Source organism: Bos mutus, chromosome 6, assembly GCF_027580195.1.
Source record: "Bos mutus isolate GX-2022 chromosome 6, NWIPB_WYAK_1.1, whole genome shotgun sequence".
Taxonomy (NCBI): Eukaryota; Metazoa; Chordata; class Mammalia; order Artiodactyla; family Bovidae; genus Bos; species Bos mutus.
The window spans coordinates 46,234,443-46,253,711 of NC_091622.1; the positions used below are offsets into that span (position 1 = coordinate 46,234,443).

The 19,269-nt window shown below is 38.7% G+C and overlaps 1 protein-coding gene across 2 annotated transcripts in view; it reads left to right on the top strand.

Moving 5' to 3' along the window:
• Positions 1-892: 892 nt before the first annotated feature.
• Positions 893-19,269, top strand: part of STIM2 (stromal interaction molecule 2) — a 181,568-nt gene continuing 163,191 nt past the window's right edge. For both annotated transcript variants that reach the window (XM_070372242.1, XM_070372243.1), the window contains exon 1: positions 893-1,441. In XM_070372242.1, the coding sequence (XP_070228343.1) occupies positions 1,030-1,441 (412 nt within the window). In that variant the 5' untranslated portion in view covers positions 893-1,029. The remainder of the gene's footprint in view (positions 1,442-19,269) is intronic.

Here is a 19,269-nt window from a genome sequence, read left to right on the forward strand (position 1 = left end):
AATCTGAAACACCGTTTTTCTGTTAGCCTATTCAACTGACAGCAAAGACTCCATGGGGTGGGGGTTAGGGAGGCGATGAGTTCAGGTAATGTTTGAGCACAGGAGAGTCAGAGGCTAGACCAAATCCTTTTCAATATTTACATCCAGTGGCGCTAAATCTGGCCCTTTCTCCCATTTATTAGCTGTGGAAATTGGGAACATTTCTGAGCCGTAGTTTCCTCTTTTGTAAAATGGGCATGAAAACGATACCACCATTTAAATTTTGTCCTCACAATGTGTAAATTTGTAAAGCGCTCAGGATAGTCCCTGGCACACTAGTACTTAGCAAGAGCTTTAAGTAAGTAAAAGGCGATGACCTCGACTTCCACACTGCTAGCCTCCTGTAAACCCCACCTGTACCAAAATACTGGAGACGCCGCAGTTTCGGATTACAAGGTTTTCTGACCCACGCAATTATTTGTGTGCTGTCTGCTCGGCTAAAACTCGCTCAAACGATTTGGGATGTTGGTACTCTCCTCCTCGCCTCCATGGTTCCCGCTCCCAGTTCCTTGCCGTCTCTATCGCGGTGGGGGCGTGAACGGGGGAGGAGGACATGTGGGTCTTCCTCCCCACCCCCAATCTTCGCGGCTCTGCGAAAGCCTTGGAAACCACTCCGCGGCCCTCTTCCTCCCTGGAACGCCCCAGGGGCGGGGCTCGGGGGCCGCGCAGGCCCAGTGCAGCCGCTCCGCGCCTGCGCAGCGGAGCAGCTGAAGGAGGCGGGGGATTGGTATCCGAGCGAATGTGTGAGGGGAGGAGGCGTCCGGGCCGAGCGTGGTACTACGACGGGCGCGGGCCGGAGGGGGCGGGGGGATGCGCCGCGGCGGTGGCGGCGGCGGCGGCGGCGCGGGCGCCGGGACTGGTGTTTGGAGGCGCCAGAGCAGCGGATCCCGGTCTCGCTGCCGCAGCAGCGCGGGTGTCGCGCGCGGCCTGAAGACGCCGTACCTTTTTGCTCCTCACCTTTTTTTTTTTTTTTTAAAATAACCGGAACCAATGAACGCAGCCGGGACCCAAGCTCCAGAGGCCGCCGGTGCCGACGGGACCAGACTGGCGCCCGGCAGGAGCTCGCGTCTGGGGTGGCGGGGGCGGCCCGAGGAATCACAGGCGGCGGCGGCGCCTCTCGAAGCGGGCGAGTGGCCGGCGGCCGGGGCGCTGCCGCGCTTTCCCCCCGCTCCTCCTCCTTCTCGTCCTCATCCCGCCACGACGTCTGGTCCGGCCTCGGGCTGGCTGCGGCGGCGGCTCTGGGCTCCGCTGCTGTTGCTCGGGCTGCTGGTGGCCGGCGCGGCGGACGGATGCGAGCTGGTGCCCAGACACCTCCCCGGACGGCGGGCGGCGGGCTCTGCTGCGGCGGCCGCCTCCCCTGCCGCGGCGGCGGCGGCGGGCGACAGCTCGGTGCTCATGACAGGTGAGGGCCCGGAGGGCGGCGGGCGGGGCTCTGCCTGGCACTGTGGGACCCCCATCTTCAGGAGGGGCCCGCGCCGCTCCCCGACGCCTGCAGTTCGACGGCCCGGGTCAGTGTGTGATGCCCGGACGCCAGCGCCCTGGTCGCTGCTGGGTCGCAGTCTCCTGCACTCCGGATGCCTTCCCTCTCCCCCCTGACACCCCGCCCTCGCCAGAGCCTCCCGACGGCATTCGCTTCCCCGCCCTTAAGTCTGCTCCCCGGTGTTCCACGCTGAGCAATGCAGTGGTTTCTCTTCCGTGCTGCAGAAAGAGCCAGCAGGGTCTGCAGGGTACTGGGCTGATTCTTTTTTTTTTTTTTTTTGAAGCTGCTAGAAGTAGTCAGCCACAGCAATGCGGTATGGAGTTCGCCTCTGGTGCTGCTTTTGCAAAGGCAGCTGGCAGCGAGTCTCACCGGTTCAAAGCCCCGCTGAGCAAAATGTCCCAGGGGAGACTGCTAGAGCGGATTCTTTGAGAGCCATAATACCTAGTGGTATTAGTGGTTCCTTGTTAGTATGGCAAACCTCTAGTCTAATGTGGGTTTCTTTTCTTTTTTTTTTTCTTTTTGAGTGGGAGGAAGACCCTTTTGAAGGATGGATAGATAGTATTTGCCGGTGGGATCTTAACAGTGCAAAGAGTGCAGAAAGCTCAGCAGCTAACCAGCAAGATACCGAAAATTTACCAGTGCAGGATATTCGGTGCTTGTATTTGAGCAGCATAGTCCTTACAGACTGCAATAGCACCTTTTAGAAATATGGAACGTTCTTGAAATTTGCGAACATATATGGTGAGGTGAGGTACAAAATTAAATCCTTTAAAGCTTTCCTTTTTCGTGTGCTACTGATAGGTTGTGGTTTAAGTAATGATGTAAGGATCTTGAAATGCTTTCTTTTGGAAAAGTAATGGCGTTAAAGTGAGCTTTTTTGTGTGTGTGTGAACTTTATTTTTAAAAGTAATTTGTAGGTTTTATATATAATTGCAGGACTAAAAAGGAAACAGTCAAGTGTAACAATATGACCCATCATTAATTTAACCAAAGAGATAGTCGAGCAGGCGTATGAAAGTTACTAACAGCTGCTGTGAGTGGTGCTCAGGAGGTAGAGTTCAGAGCAAAGCAGCTATTCTCTGGGTTCTATGACAGGATGTTTACTATTCTAAAGAGGAGGGTGTTGGTAAACTTTCCAAGCTCTTTGGAAGTTTTATGAAACATAATGATCGGAATATTTAACTTGCTTTCCCTAAAGCTTATCAGGCCCTTTAAATGGAACTTGAAACATTAGATCTCCATGGTTTGATAAAAAGATTACAGAATGGTCAGTATTAGGAGTGTAATAGAGTTTGAGTGAGAGAATAGATTGGATACTTTTATGCTTGAATAGTCTTAGTAATTATTAAGAAGGTAGCAAGATAAAACTAGAATGTGGAGTGTTAATGCCTCATGCAGGAAGGGAGGGGGTGAAACTCCTTGGGTTTCTAGAAGCTATAGGAGTGTGACTCTTAGTTTCTTGAGTAGAAAAGTTTGTTTAATAAATAATTGACTACTGTTTTATCAATATGTAGTTGGTAGAAAGGCATATGATTGAGAAAATTTAGAATTAACCGCTAATGTTGTGTGTCATGTAGATTACATCAGGAAAATTACTTAAGGTGGGATTTTATTTTAATAAGCAGTTAATAATCCTTCCTTTTGAAGACTTAAGTTCCTCTGAGTTATTTATGGCATTGTGAAAAAGGCAAGGTGATTTGTACTGGATGAAAAGTATGATATATCACATAAAATGAGTTTGAGTGGTAGTGCTTTAAGTTTACTAAAATAATATTAACCCTGAAATTTGTTTTTAATATCCTTTCCCTTTGTTAGAATATTAGTTTTGAAAAGTTGGACATTTCTGTTTAAACTTTAAGATAATCAAACTACACAATGCACAAGTTAAATTGTCATTTTAATAAGTATGTAAATACAGTCAACAGAACTGGTAGCTGGGAAAAGGTAAATTGAAAGTCCACAAGAAGGTTAGAGAATATTGAAAATTTCACTGGTTTATATGGTCTGTATGGGGCTCCTTCCTATTCTTCTGATTGTATGAATAGTGCTGTCTTTTATGGTTTCCGTTTGTAAATGTTGTGCTAAACTCAGAACATAATTATTGCTATTGTACACTTCAGGAAGTAGAACCATAGACTGAACCAAAAAAATACAGCATTATCATAATCTAGTCAGTGTTAATGGATAGAAATGGAGTAGAGAGTTTCAGTAGTAAAACTTAAGTTTTATGTAACTTTTGAAAAGTGGAAAATTCTTGTAAGAATTTGGAGACAGTTGTTCTGTCTGACTCTGTATGAATGATGTCATGTAACAGTGAATTCTTAGTAGATCTGAAAATGACAATCAGAGTCACTATCTTCTTTTCCTCTTCAGATTAGTATTTTAAATACTTAGCTTTAGCAACACCATGAGTTTTTCTCTTACTAATAAAATCTAGAGAGCGTTCTATTCCACTGAAGTTTTCCTCTCAAGAGTTTTACTTTAGAGGTTTAGTGTATTTTGAGAATAAATTGCCTTTCAATCATCTATTGCATGCTGAGTTTTGAGTAAGCAGATGTTCTTTTAAAGAGACTGTGTGTGCACGTGTGCTCAGTTGCTTCAGTGGTGTCTGACTATTTGCAACCCCGTAGACTGTAGCCCACCAGGCTCTGCTGTCCATGGAATTTTCCAAGCAAAAGTACTGGAATAGGTTGCCATGTCCTCCTCCAGAGGATCTTCCCGACCCAGGGATCGAACCCCCATCTCCTGCTTTGCAGGCGGATTCTTTACTGCTGAGCCACTGGGGAAGCCCTTGAAAGAGAGAGACTATGTCAAATCATCAGGATAAACAGACCCATTGTCGTAAGAATATTGATTTTTCTTTTCTTTTTTTATATTACTGTTTTAGGATTTAGTGTGTGCAAATTTTTGATAAGATGAAACCATTAAATGTTTACAATGCTTTGTAGTAAGGGTTTAAGTTGTATATGTATATATGTATATGTGTATATGTATATACATATGTGTATATATATATGAATACATATGTATATATGTATATGTATATGTACACACATATAACTTAAACCCTTACTACAAAGCATTGTAAACATTTAATGGTTATGTATATAAGATTTTAATAATAATTTTAACTTAATAACTGGATGTATACTTAGGGTTCTTTGAAAGCAATTTTGAAATTTAAAGCAATTTAGGGATGCACTTGTTGATTATAATCTAAAGCAGTGCTTGAATAATTTAAAATATCATGTTTTTTTCTCTTTTGCCTAACAGATTCACAGTCAATGACTTGATGTCAATCAAGTCTGAGTGATGGATCTCATCCAGATATGGTCTCTGAGGAACAGTTTATGAAAGGGCATTGACAGAGGGCATATACATATATATATACACATATATGTATGTTTGTGTGTGCATAATGTACATACATAAACATATTGCATGTATATAGAACACAATTATTCTGGCAAAATATGCAGAACAATTGAAATATTAGAACATTTTCAGAGTCTTTTAAAACAAATTTTATCTTAAAAAAATTTGCATCTATCATTATTTTATGAATTAATGTAACCCTTTTTAGTGTTTATATAAAGGTTTTAACTGTAATACTTTTCACTAGTTTGGCATACTAGTAAAAATATAAAATTCATATTTTTAAACACGTCTTTTGGAAGTATTAACATTTCATTGAAAATGTAAAGTGTTCTTTTTTGAAAGTATAATACCATTTAGAAGAGCTACCACTACTTTCTAGTGTTAAACGTATCTGTATTGTAGGGCTTGCACTTAGATGAAAATACCTCACATGAGCATGATTGTCTTTGGGAAAACATTAAACTTCACTTTTTTCACCTTGCCTCCCTAACATTTACCCCAGCAAATGCTGTCACTTTTTTGAAAATTAGCAGTTGGCTTGAGTGTAGTGTGTGTATATATATATATATTACTCTGAGTAATATTTTGTGAATTTACACGTGTCAGTGGTTTCATTGTGACAGTAGTTAAATTCATAGTGTAGCTCACATAGTAATAGAAAGTGTTTTTACTCCTTTCGTGAAGTTACTCTTTTTGGATTTAGGATTTCATGAAACCACCTTTTGATGGCTAGCTCTTCTGCTGTATCCTTTTTTTCCTTTCCCATGGTTAACATTTACCAATCCCTTTCTTTACTAGTCTTTGGCCATAGCTCTAGGTTGTTTTTTTCTTTTCCCTGATTGCAGAATTAAAGAATATACTCATATCCCTTTGATCTAGTGTATTCTGACCATTTAAGAATTGGTAGTAATATCATTGATCTGGAAACACTGCATCCCTTGGTGCTCTTTGAGAATACTGTGGCAGAACTGATTGGTCTCTGTTGGGAATCCCCTGGTACAGGAAAAACTCCGAGGGCCAGCTGGAATAGTTCAGGATTTAGCTTAATTTTAACAGTAGGAGGATCCACACAAAAATTGTTTAATTTGCTAAAGGCTTGCTTTGTGACTGGATACATGCTGATATTTTTAGATTAATTAAGACTTTGGAGTAACTATATCAAGCATTTTAGATATTGCCCTGCTCATTGATAATAATGCAGCATGGAACACTTTGTGTATATGGTAGCTAAAGTATGAACTCATTAAGCTAATGTTAAAATTAACAACTAATAATATGATTAGCTGATTAGCAAGCCATTTTTGATTTTTGCCAGAATTTGGACCTTACCTGATTAAGACCTACCTAGGAGATTACTTCGGAATTGATCAGATTTCATCAACCAAGCAATTATCAAGCATATGCAGAATATCACAGGGTCGCTAAGTCGTGCCCAATTCTTTTGCAGCTCCATGGACTGTAGCCCTCCAGGCTCCTCTATTAATGGCATTTCCCAGGCAAGAATACTGGAGTGGATTGCTATTTCCTTCTCCAGGGAATCTTCCTGACCCAGGAATTGAACCTGCGTCTCCTGAATTGGCATGTGGATTCTTTACCACTGAGCCACCAGGGAAGCCCACCAGGTAGTAGGAATGGGAAAAAATAGAAAAGAGAGTAAGACGTGGGTTTGCCCATTGGGAATAATACTATTATTTGGTGGTCAGTATTTTGCTGAGTGCTTTATGTATATCACTGTTTTTGATTGTGAAATTAATTCTGTTAGGTAATTGCTTTCTTCAAATAAAAGATGAGAAAATTGAAGCAGGATGATCTTAAGTAAGTAACTTGTCCAAAATCCCAGTAAGTAGCAGAGTTAGACATTGATGTGGGTTTCTCTGACTCCAGAGCTTTGTTTCTTAACTGATATGTTGTATGCATCATTATATACTCAAGTAGACATAATAATAGACTGTGATTAACTGTAACAGAACCCACTCCAGTGTTCTTTCCTGGAGAATCCCAGGGATCGGGGAGCCTGGTGGGCTGCTGTCTATGGGGTCACACAGAGTCGGACACGACTGAAGCGACTTAGCAGCAGCAGTAGCAGCAACTGTAACAGACTTCAAAATGTTGGAGAAAGTAAGGCTACTGGAGACTGTGCCTTGGAGCAGGGTTAGATTTGAGCTTGACCTTGATGTATTATAGATAGGACTTCTTGTGGAGATGAGTGAAAAGGCTTTCAAGAGGGAGGTGTATACAAGAATAACTAATAAGTGAAATAGTTTTCTTTAATGTTTAAGCATGACTCAGACAGTAAAGAATCTGCCTGTGATGCCGGAGACCCAGTCCTGGGTGGGGAAGATCCCATGGAGGAGGAAATGGCAACCTATTCCAGTATTCTTGCCTGAAAAATCCCATGGACAGAGGAGCCTGGTGGGCTACAGTCCATGGGATCGCAGAGTCAGACGCGAATGAGTGACTAAAACTGATAGGGTGTGTGTAGAATAGTAGAAATGCTGGGAGAAAGAAGGTTTGCCAAATTACCAAGGACTTTAATATTCCCTTACGTCAGGACTTCCCTGATAACTCAGTTGGTAAAGAATCCCCCTGCAATGCAAGAGATACCAGTTTAATTCCTGGGTCGGGAAGATCCACTGGAGAAGGAAAAGGCTACCCATTCCAGTATTCTTGGGCTTCCCTTGGTAAAAAACTCACCTGCAATACAGGAGACTGGGTTTGATCCCTGGGTTGGGAAAATCCCCTGGAGAACAGAAAGGCTATCCACTCCAGTATTCTGGCCTAGAGAATTCCATGGACGGTATAGTCCGTGGGGTCACAAAGAGTTGGACACAACTGAGCAACTTTCACTTAATATTCTCTAGTTTATTCCCTGGCTACTGAAATGTCAAGACATCTAAAACTGGGGTATGCAGCCATGTACGTGGGGAGTATGGAAAGCTGCAGGGAAGTTTTGATACATTTTCTTGGTATATTCATTTTACTAATATTTTGAAAACAAACATTAAATATTTAATAGTAATTTAAAACATTTAACAATACTAAACGTGTAGGTTATGGAAAAAATAGGTTTATTATAAATTTTGAGGTTGAACAAAAGGCTTAAAAATGTATCTTGAACTTTCAGAATGTTTTGTTCATGAACTGAGTTCTAAATCTATCATCTTGTCAGGGGTTGAGAAGCTCTGTGGTTTTTAAACATGGAAGTGAGATGACCTCAGTGTTTGAAAAGCTAAATATGGGTGGATGGAAGTGGGGAGATAAGAGAGATAAAGAGGCCAATTAGTAAGCTATATAGAAGTGGAGGTCTTGAGAGTTTAAATGATGCAGTGGCTATGAAAATGTTTAAAGGAAATTTTATAAAATTTAATGTTAGATTAGAAAGGAATCTATTTATAGGAGGTCTGAGAAATAAGTTACCTTTAATCTTTTAACTCCTAGAGCTTGTAGAATGATTTAAATTGGTACAAGTCCTTGAAAGTTGGGCAAGAAGAAACACTTGGTTGTAGAGGGTCTTCTTTATTTCAAATATGCCTTTATTTTTGTATATGATTGGAGTTATGTGTTGATTTCCTAAGTATTTATATGAAACTTTTTAGTATTCTGTATTTAGAAATGAATGTCTGTTCCTTAACAAAGGATATAGATTGAACTAACATTACAATGCTTCAGAGTTGGACCTACCCCCCCCCCCCCCCCCCCCCCGCCACGCCACCCTTCTTTGAATGAATAACAGTGCCTCAGAGTGCTGACATATTGTTTCAGAATTAATTTTTGAGTTTCATTGTGTGAATTACACATTTGATCACATGCCAAATCTAAATGATTTGTTTTTTTTCTGTATTCTTCCAGATCTTTATATTAGTAGGTATTAGCTATTCAATCCTTCTTGACACTTGCTAATCCTACCTTCAGCAACTATTCTTGACTGGTTTTACTGTTGCAGATTTAAGGGTGGTTCTCTCCTAAGCCTGAGTGCCCAGTCCTGTGTTCCTCTGGTCTAGCTGAACATTTCCTCCTCAGAGAACTTCATTACTAGGAAAGTTCTAAATTGGGGGTGGGGAACCCCAAGCCAATGATTGATTTGACTTTTGACTTTATTTCATTTGGCCCTTGAGGTGATACTGCACAGTTATCATAGTTGCAGTCCTGAGAGTAATTTCCTTTTCTGCTAGGCTTCATCAACCATCTGGTTGAAATGAAACAACTTTTAGGATTAAGACTAAGATTAGTTGTAGAACAGTGCCTTTTCAGTGTTTTCTTAAGATAGTGGCAACTTCCCCACCCCAGGACCAGGGAGCTAGAGTATGACAAAGAGAGTTTACTTGGACTGATTCATTTCAAAACCAAGTGCCTGTATCTGTCCCAGTATTTCTTTCTAATGAATTTGTGTTGTTGTGTTCTTCTGGATCTTAGCTTCTGTAATTTGCAATTTACTTTTTTCCTCTAGTCATTTTCACTTTCTGTACCTCTCTTTGATTTCCCTAAATGTGACATTATATGGAACTGAAAATGTTGAAGACATTTTACAGAATTAAATAAAATTAAAATTTAAAACTATTTGAATTGACTATCTTATGTTTAATTAAAAAATACTGAGAAACCTCATCACAAACCCCCACATTAATAAAGATGATTCATAATTGTTTTTTAAGCTATTCTCAATAATTGAAAAGGTTTTTAAATCCTGATTTGATTTTTTTCCCCTGCTATTCACAATGTACATGTTATTGCACTCATGTTTTCTTTACACTGTTGTTTTTCTTTCCTTTCAAAAATATACGATGTTGTGTAATAGATAATCTTAGTTCCCCTCCTTTTTTATTCCTCTTCTCCAGCAATAAATCTTTTAACTTTTCCATTCGTGACAAATACATTATTTTCCCCATGTTTTCCTGTTCTCTGTCATCTTCAGCTGTTTCTACTTTGTCACACAACTTCAGGCTATATTAATCCTTGATGTTTCCTCCTTCTGTGTTTCTGGGTCTAAATTAAAAAAAGAAAACAAAAGACTACTCGAAATCTTTGTCCAACTGTGGTATAGGTATGCTTTGCTGTTTCTTGGCTGCTGTGAATGTAGGATCCTAGATCCCTGATGAGCGATGGTACCCTCATGCCTTGGAAGCACGAGGTCTTAACCACTGGACTGCCAGGGAACTCCCCTCCTTTGCTGTTTCTTGAATTTGCTTTTTAAAATATACCTTGTGCTATGCATCCAGTGTTTGGTTCTAGTTCTGTCAAAATGGATTCTGAAAAAACCCATAGAGGCTAAAAATGAGAAAATCAGATTTCAGTGAATGTGTGTGTTCACGTAAGTTTTGAACATTTTTAAGTGACTGTTTTGTGCCAGACATGATACAAAGAACTGGGGATATAAAATTTGACCATTTTTATTGTTGCAAAAACAATGTAAACTTGAAAATTGCCAAAGTGTTGCATAATTTTAAAAAAATGTTATAAATGTTATATCATTCTTTAAAATTGAGGTATAGATGTACAATAGTATATAAGTTTCAGGTGTACAGCACAGTGATTCACAATTTTTAAAGGTTATACTCCATTTATAGTTACTGTAAAATATTAACTATGTTCCCTTTGTATCCTTGTAGCTTATTTACTTTATGCCTAGTAGTGTGTACCTCTTAATTCCTCACCCCTTTCTTGCCCCTCCCCACTTCTGTCTCCCCATTGGTAACCATTAGTTCTCTATATCTGTGAGTCTGCTGCTTTTTTTTTTTTGTAATATTCACTAGTTTGTTTTGTTTTTTAAAATTCCACAAATAAGTGATACCATACAGTATTTGTCTTTCTCTGTCTGACTTATTTCACTTAGCATAATACCCTCCAAGTGGCAAAATTTTGTTCTTTTTTGTGGCTGAGTAGTATTCCGGTATGTATGTATGTTTGTGTGTGTGTGTATACATGCCACATCTTCTTTATTCATTCATCTGTTGGTGGACACTTAAGTTGCTTCATATCTTGACAATTGTAAATAATGCTGCTGTGAACATTGGGGTGGATATATCTATTTGAATTAGTGGTTTTTTTTTTTTTTTAAATGTATATAGGTGTGAAATTCCTAGATCATATGGTAGTTCTAGTTTTAGTTTCTGAAAAATCTCCATACTGTTTTCTACAGTACCCGCACCAGTGTGCATTCCCACCAACAGTGTAAGAGGGTTCCCTTTTCTCCACATCCTTGCCAGCATTTGTTATTTGTATTCTTTTTGATGATAGCCATTCTTAATAGATACCTCATTCATAATGAGGTGATATCTCATTATAGCTTTAATTTGCATTTCTCTGATGATTAATGATGTTGAGGATCTTGCCATATGCCCATTGGCCATCTGCCTGTCTTCTGAAAGAATGTCTATTCAGGTCTTCTGCCTGTTTTTTAATTGGGTTGTTTGCTTTCTTGATATTGAGTTTTATGAGCTGTTTATATTGGATGTTCACCCATTATTGGTCATAGCATTTGCAGATATTTTCTCTCATTTAGTAGGTTGTCTTTTTCTTTAGTTGATGGTTTCCTTTTTTGGGCAAAAGCTTTTAAGTTTAGTTTGGAACCATTTGATTATTTTTGGTTTTATTTCTTTTGCTTTAGAGGACAGAGCCAGAAATTATTGCTATAATTTATGACAAATTCTTCTAGGAATTTTATGATTCCTGGTCATACACTTTGATCTTTAATCTACTTTGAATTTATTTTGTATATGGTGTTAGGGAATGTTCCAATTTCAGTCTTTTCGCTTGTAGCTGTCTGGTTTTCCTAGCACCACTTATTGTAGAGACTGTCTTTTCTCTCTTGCGTGTTCTTGCCTCCTTTGTTGTAGATTGACCATAAGTGTGTGGATTTATTTCTGGACTCCCAGTTCTGTTTAGTTGATCTGTGTGTCTGTTTTTAATGCCAGTACCATACTGTTTTGGTTACTATAGCTCTGTAGTATAATCTGAAGTCAGATTCCTCTAGCTCTGTTCTTTCTCAAGATTGTTTTGTCTATTTGGGATCTTTTATATGTCCATACACATTTTAAAACTACTTGTTCTAATTCTGTGAAAAATGCCTTTGGTGTCTTGATAGAGATTGCAGTGAATTTGTAGATTGCCTTGGGTAGTATAGTCATTTTAATAGTATTAATTCATCTAATCTAATCCATGAACACAGTGTATCTTACCATTTATTTGTGTTGTCTTCAGTTTTCTTTCATCAGTCTCTCACAGTTTTTTGAGTACAATTCTTTTACTTCCACGGGTAGATTTCATCCTAGGTATTTTATTTTTTTGATGCTATTGTGAATGGGATTGCCTCCTTAATTTCTCTTTCTGATAGTGTTTTGTTAGTCTGTAGAAATGCAACAGATGTCTATTTGTTTTTTAAAAGGAAATGACTATATATACTAGCTTATTTAGTAGCATGCCTGTATTTATTAAAAATATCAGAATATTTGTTACAGGTGTCTGTTATACATTTGCAGTATTAAGAATAAGTCTCCCCTTTCTTTGGGAAAAGTTATATAAAAATAAATGTTCTTTTTTGTTTACTCTTTTTTGTGTTACTTTTATCCTTTATTAACAAAGAAACTAAAAAATGCAAGCAAACAAAAAGCTTCAGTGAGTTTTATGTGCTACTCACCAAGGATTAATAAACTATCAATCCTTCCTGTTTTTCCAGGAGGGGATATACCCACTGAAAAAGTGATGCTCCACTGTGATGGAGGTATTTGAACATTCGGCTATGTACTATATTTAATAGAATTACAAAGATGGAGTTCCTAACTTTGATTTGGTGAGGTGAGTTATTAATGAAGGTGTTCCTGCTTCTCCACAGTAGAGGTATACCCTTACTGAGAATATATGAGAGTTTACCAGATAGGGAAATTTACAGTGGTGTGAGAGGCATAAGCTGGTGGAGGGGGAAATGACTCTGGTCATGAACATTGGCATTTGAGAATGCTACATGGAGCTTGTGAATTACCAGATACCCAAGATGGCAGAGTCAGTTGTGAGCCAGCTTGTAGTGTATCAACATTTGTATTTGAATGTGAGATTTAAATTTATACCTGGCATTTGTGTATTTTATCTCACTTAAACTTTACAGAAGCCTTGTGAAATTATGGTCTTCTCTATGATAATTATTCCACATAATGGAGAGATTTAGGATTGCTGTCCAATAGTTTATACATTAAAAATCCTCCAGTGTGAAGGATTTTTATGATAAAGCCCAGGGTGTGATTAGAAGTGAATTAGAAAATGAGGCTGGAGAAGTAGTAGAATTAAACTTTTTGATTAATGTTAAATTCTAGATCTTTATTGTTTGAGGAATTTTATAAATTCCTTCTTCATTTATGTTTTGTTCGGTTCGGTTCAGTCACTGAGTCATGTCCAACTCTTTGCAACCCCATGAACTGCAGCACGCCAGGCTTCCTTGTCCATCACCAACTCCCAGAGCCTACTCAAACTCATGTCCATTGCGTTGGTGATGCCATCCAACCATCTCTTCCTCTGTTGCCCCCCTTCTCCCTTCTCTTCCTGCCTTCAGTCTTTCTCAGCATCAGGGTCTTTTCCAATGAGTTGGTTCTTCTCATCAGGTGGCCAAAGTATTGGAGTTTGAGCTTCAGCATCATTCCTTCCAAAGAACATTTGGGACTGATTTCTGTTAGGATAGCTTCCCTGGTGGCTCAGACGGTAAAGCGTCTGTCTACAATGCGGGAGACCCGGGTTTGATCCCTGGGTTGGGAAGATCCCCTGGAGAATGAAATGGCAATCCACTCCAGGACTATTGACTGGAAAATCCCATGGACATAGGAGCCTGGTAGGCTACAGACCATGGGGTTGCAAAGAGTCGGACACGACTGAGTGACTTCACTCACACTTTCCTTTAGGATAGACTGGTTGGATCTCCTTGTAGTCCAAGGAACTCTCAAGAGTCTTCTCCAACACCACAGTTAAAAAGCATCCATTCTTTGGCGCTCAGCTTTCTTTATAGTCCAACTCTCTTCTATACATGACTACTGGAAAAACCATAACTTTGACTAGATGGACCTTTGTTGGTAAAGTAATGTCTCTGCTTTTTAATATGCTGTCTAAGTTGGTGATAGCTTTTCTTCCAAGGAGCAAGCATCTTTTCATTTCATGGTTGCAGTCACCATCTGCAGTGATTCTGGAGCCCCCCAAAATAGTCTGTCACTGTTTCCATTGTTTCCCCATCTATTTGCCATGAAGTGATGGGACTGGATGCCATGATCTTAGTTTTCTGAATGTTGAGTTTTAAGCCAATTTTTTCATTCTCCTGTTTCACTTTCATCAAGAGGCTCTTTAGTTCTTCTTCGCTTTCTGCCATAAGGGTCGTGTCACCTGCATATCTGAGGTTATTGATATTTCTCCTGGCAATCTTGATTCCAGCTTGTGCTTCATCCAGCCCAGCATTTTGCATGATGTACTTTGCGTATAAGTTAAATAAACAGAGTGACAATATACAGCCTTGACGTACTCCTTTTCTGATTTGGAATCAGTCTGTTGTTCCATGTCCAGTTCTAACTTGCTTCTTGACCTGCATACAGATTTCTCAGGAGGCAGGTCAGGAGGTCTGGTATTCCCATCTCTTGAAAAGTTTTCCAGTTTATTGTGATCCACACAGTCAAAGGCTTTGGCGTTATCTTTGGTAAATAACCAATTTTTCCTTCCTTAAAGTTTTGCTATTAAATATTCTGAGCTCTTAAAAATGCTCATTTAAAATGTACATTTCTGGGGCTTAAGACAAACAACTTTAAAAAAAATTGGTATTCTCAATAAGTGGGTAATTCCTGTTTGTGCTTTGTTTTCATGGCTATTTAAGGATGAAATGTAATTTTTAAGAAACATAGCATTTTATATCTTGAATTTTTATTTGGGCCATAAGTCAGTTCCAGCTTTTGTGAAGAGTAATTAAGAGCATAGTCTCTAGACTACAGCATGATTTCCTGGGCTTGAGTCCCAGACTGACAGTGGTATTGTAATTTAGGGTAGATGGTTTAACCTATTAGTACCTAAATTTCCTTATCTCTAAAATGGGTTTTCAAGTACAAATGAGTTAATCTATGTAGAAGAATGCTTAGAGTATGGCAAGTGTAAGTGTTCAGTTATTGTTGATTTTTTTTTTAATCAATAGAGATGTAGGAAAGTTGTAGAAATGTGCAGTGATATATTACATATTGTTAAGATGTTTTACATACATTTAGAAAAGTAAGAAGACATAATTTGAGTCACTTCTGTAATCTCAACAACCATTAACGGCCTGTTGTTGTTCCATCGCTAAGTCATGTCCAACTCTGCAACCCCGTGAACTGCAGCATGCCGGGCTTCTTGTCCTTCATGGCCTGAGATTAGTTAAAACTTTGTCTAAATAGAAAACTAAGTATAGACAGAGATTGAGGAGTACTATGGTATTTTTAAGAAGTTGGTTGTATTGTTAACTTGAGTTGTTCTTTACCTTTATTTTATATAATTAAAAGATGCATGTAACAGCTGAAATATTAGTCTTAAAAATCTTAAATTTCCGAGTGTAAAGATTTATTACAGGAAATTCAGAGCATGTTGAAAATTATAGTTAATGTATCTACCTCAATAACTAGAAATAATAATTGTAGCATCAGTTACACCCTTTTAAAGATCTGTATGTATGTTTAATAACAGGCTCATAGAATGATTTTTTCCTTAATGTGGAATTAATAAGTATTTAAATGTTAAGTATACAACAGGCATATGATAAATATTAGGGACATAATGATGAACAAGACTGATGAGGTCCTTGTCCTGATGGAGCCTGCATTTTGTTTGGGAAGATAGGGGGAAAAAATAGTTAATTAGAAATGCCATCAAGGAATGAAAGAGACAGAAGACAGAAAATAATGTGGATGGTGTGGGGACACCTATTAATTTAGGTAAGCTGGTTAGGGAAGGCTTCTGAGAAGGTCACATTTAAGGTGACATCTGAAGGATGATGGAGAGCCAAGACTGTGAAGGATTAGGGATGAGCATTCCGCACAAGGGCAATAGAATGGACAAAGACCTTGAGGCAAGAAAGGATCTGAATTGTCTGAAGTGAGAGAGTATTATTTTGACTGAGCATCTTGAAGGGAGGAGGAGAGTAGCGTGTGATCTGGCTGTATAAGCAAGAAGCACCAGATGGTACAGAGCCTCATAGACCTTGTTTGAAGTTTATCAGTGGGTGATAGGAAGCAGCTGAAGGATTTTAAGAGTTAAGTGATAGGATTTATTTTTGTTTGGCCTGATGTGTGTGTATTTTATACTGTGAAAAGAATGCTTCACATAAAATTTGTCATCTTAACCGTTTTTAAGTGTACAGTTGAGAAGTGTTAAATACATTTACTACCATTCTACCTATTTCTGTGAATTTGACTACTTTTGATAGGCCCTGTAAGTGAAATTATGTAGTATTTGTCTTACTGTGACTAGCTTATGTCACTTAAAATAGGGTCCTCACGGTTCGTTCTTTTTGTATATAATACAGAATTTTCTTTAATCTGAAGGCTGAATAATATTCCAGCGTATGTTTATACTGCACTTTCTTTTTTTTTTATACTGCACTTTCTAAAAAGAGATTTATTTTATTTTTTGGCTGTGGGTGGGTCGTCATTGCTGCACATGGGCTTTCTCTAGATGCGGCCCGCGGGGGCTACTCTTCACTGGGGTGTGCGTGCTTCTCTTGTTGGGGAGCATGGGCTGTATGTGCCTGGCTTCAGTAGCTACAGTGTGTGGGATCAGTAGTTGGCGGCTTGTGGGCTTAGTGCTCTGTGGCATGTAGGATCTTCCTGGGTTAGGGATTGAACTGGTGTCCCTTGCATTGCAAGGTGAATTCTTATCCAGAGAAGCCCTCTACTGCGTGTTTTTTTTTTTAATGTCCTTTCATCTGTTGGTTTTACCTCTTGGCTATTATGAATAGTGCTGTTCTGAATGTTGGTATGCAAATACCTCTTTGAGACTCTGGTTTCAATTTTTTTGGATGTGTGTATATATATACATAAATATATATATATGTATATATTAGTGTTTTGAGGAAACTAAACTTTTTTTCGTTTCTATGGTGGTTTCTTTTTGTTTGTACTCTTTTCTATGGTGGTTGGACCATTTTACAATCCTAGCAGCAGAGCATGTGTTCAGTTGCTCCATGATTTATATTTTAAAGATTTCTTTGGCTGCTCTTCGGGGAATGAATTGTTGGGAGCAGGAGTGTCCACAGGGAGATTGACTAGGAGAGTAATTATTAGAGTCCATTTGAGAGTTAATAAAGGCCTGGAATAGGATGATAGGAGAAAAGGGTTCATGAGATATTTTGGAACTAGAATTGATTTGACTTGGTGATGGATTGGAAAGCAGGGATAACTGTTAGATTGGTAGCTTCAATATCCGAAATGCTAATGCAGGTAGAAAAGTTCCCCAGAGCCCTCAACGTATTTCTTCTCATGCCTCATAGGTCAGGCCTGGGTTATTGGACAATGGAAATAGGATTTCCTTTGTTTAGAACAATCAGGATTCATTGTCCCTGGGCTAGGCGAGTGGCCCACCTTCCTGAGCACATTGCTGGCCCATATTTGAACAAAATGGAGGTTGTCTTAGGAAGGAAGAAGAGAGGGAGTGACACATAAGTAATTAGCTTTGTGAGTTTTGGGGAAGCCTCTTGACCTCTTTGCTCCATTTGTAAAATGGGAGTATAACTATCTCACAGAGATGTTTTGAAGACTAAATAAATGGTGTATTTGAAATGTTTAACACGGAGTAAATTCTCAACAAACATCATTTTCTTTATGTGATTCTTCCTCCCACCCCCACCATCTTGTTTTGGACTTTGTATTTCCTTAAATTATCCTACTGTTTTTTGATCAGCCAAACTCAAATTCTTAGAATTACATTTCACCTTTCCCCCACTCCTTTCGTTCTTATTGCTACCACAGTGGTTCTGAACTAAATCGTTTGTGTTAGAGGAGGGAATAATCTTATAACTCATCTTGTATTCTCTTATATTCTAGTTTCATTCATAAAACTTATTATTATTTTTGGTTATACCAAATTAAGTTTAAACGTTTTGAAATTCATAGTGGACACAAACTCCTCCTGATCTTCTGCACGTTATAAATATACGCCACCAAAATTAGGCTAATTCTTGTTCTTTGAAACACATCGTTATTTCCTCCTTTATTCTTTTCCTTACACATTTCCCTCATGCTAGAGTGTCCTCTCAGTCTCTCAAGGTCCATTTTAAATGTTGTGTATTCAGTCAGTAAATATTACAATATTCTGTGTTCAGTGCACTGTTTTAAGAGTTGGAGATACAGTGGTAGGCAAAAATTGACGTGGTTCCTGCTCTTCTGCGTTTATTTAGTCATAAAGTATTTTCAGAGTCATCGTCAATTTGAAGACATGACTTCTACCTTCAAACTTTGTTAGCATTCTTTATACCCTTCTTATTGCAATTCTTGCAGGCAATATCTGTCTGCTTACATTGTGTTAGAGTGGTTTTTCTTTCTTTTTTACTCAGTTGAGAGGCATCTGTTCTGGTATCTTTCTCTTAAAAGTTGTATCATAGTCTTGTAAATGCTTTTTGACTTGAAGCTTTGTCTTTGTAATCTGTTATAGTTGATTCTTTACATCTGTATAGTGATTTATGGTTTATAAATATCACTTTGCTACATTGTGGTCTAACACTTTAAAATATATGCATAGTTTGGAATACTGTATGATTTAATCATTGACACCTGATCTAACATGTATTTGTTGATATTGAAAGTTTTGTGTATCAGGTATTTTTGGGCAGAATTATAGCACATCTTTATTTATGCCTGTAATTTCTAGTGGAAAAACGTTAACAGGATTAACTTTGCTTTTCACTTTAAAAAACTGAGCAGTTATAATTAATATGTTACTCAGTTGTCTTAACACTTGAACTCTTTAATTGATAATTTCACATCTTTTTGAAAGTGTTTAGGGGAATTAAAATGATGTGGTTATTAAAAGGAATGGAATTTATTCAGTTTATAATCTTACAGACTTTAAAAACTTTTAAAAAGTGCTGATTAGTATGAAATTAAGTATTCGGCAGGGACTTACAGTGTGTTACTTAATTGGGGAGCATATTCAGCAGATGTTTGAATGCCTACTTCAAACTACTAGACATGTTTTACATGCCAGAGGAGTATAGAAAATAAACAAATGAAGTCTCTGGTCTCATGATTTCACTTGTCATGAAGCTGTAGTTTCGCTGTGTACAGTATCTGATCCTTGAACAGATTGACATTTTCCTCATTTTGTGATTGCCACTGATCCCAGTGTTCACTGGTTTCCACACTCCTTTGTAATCGAAGCTGGGTGGCACATTG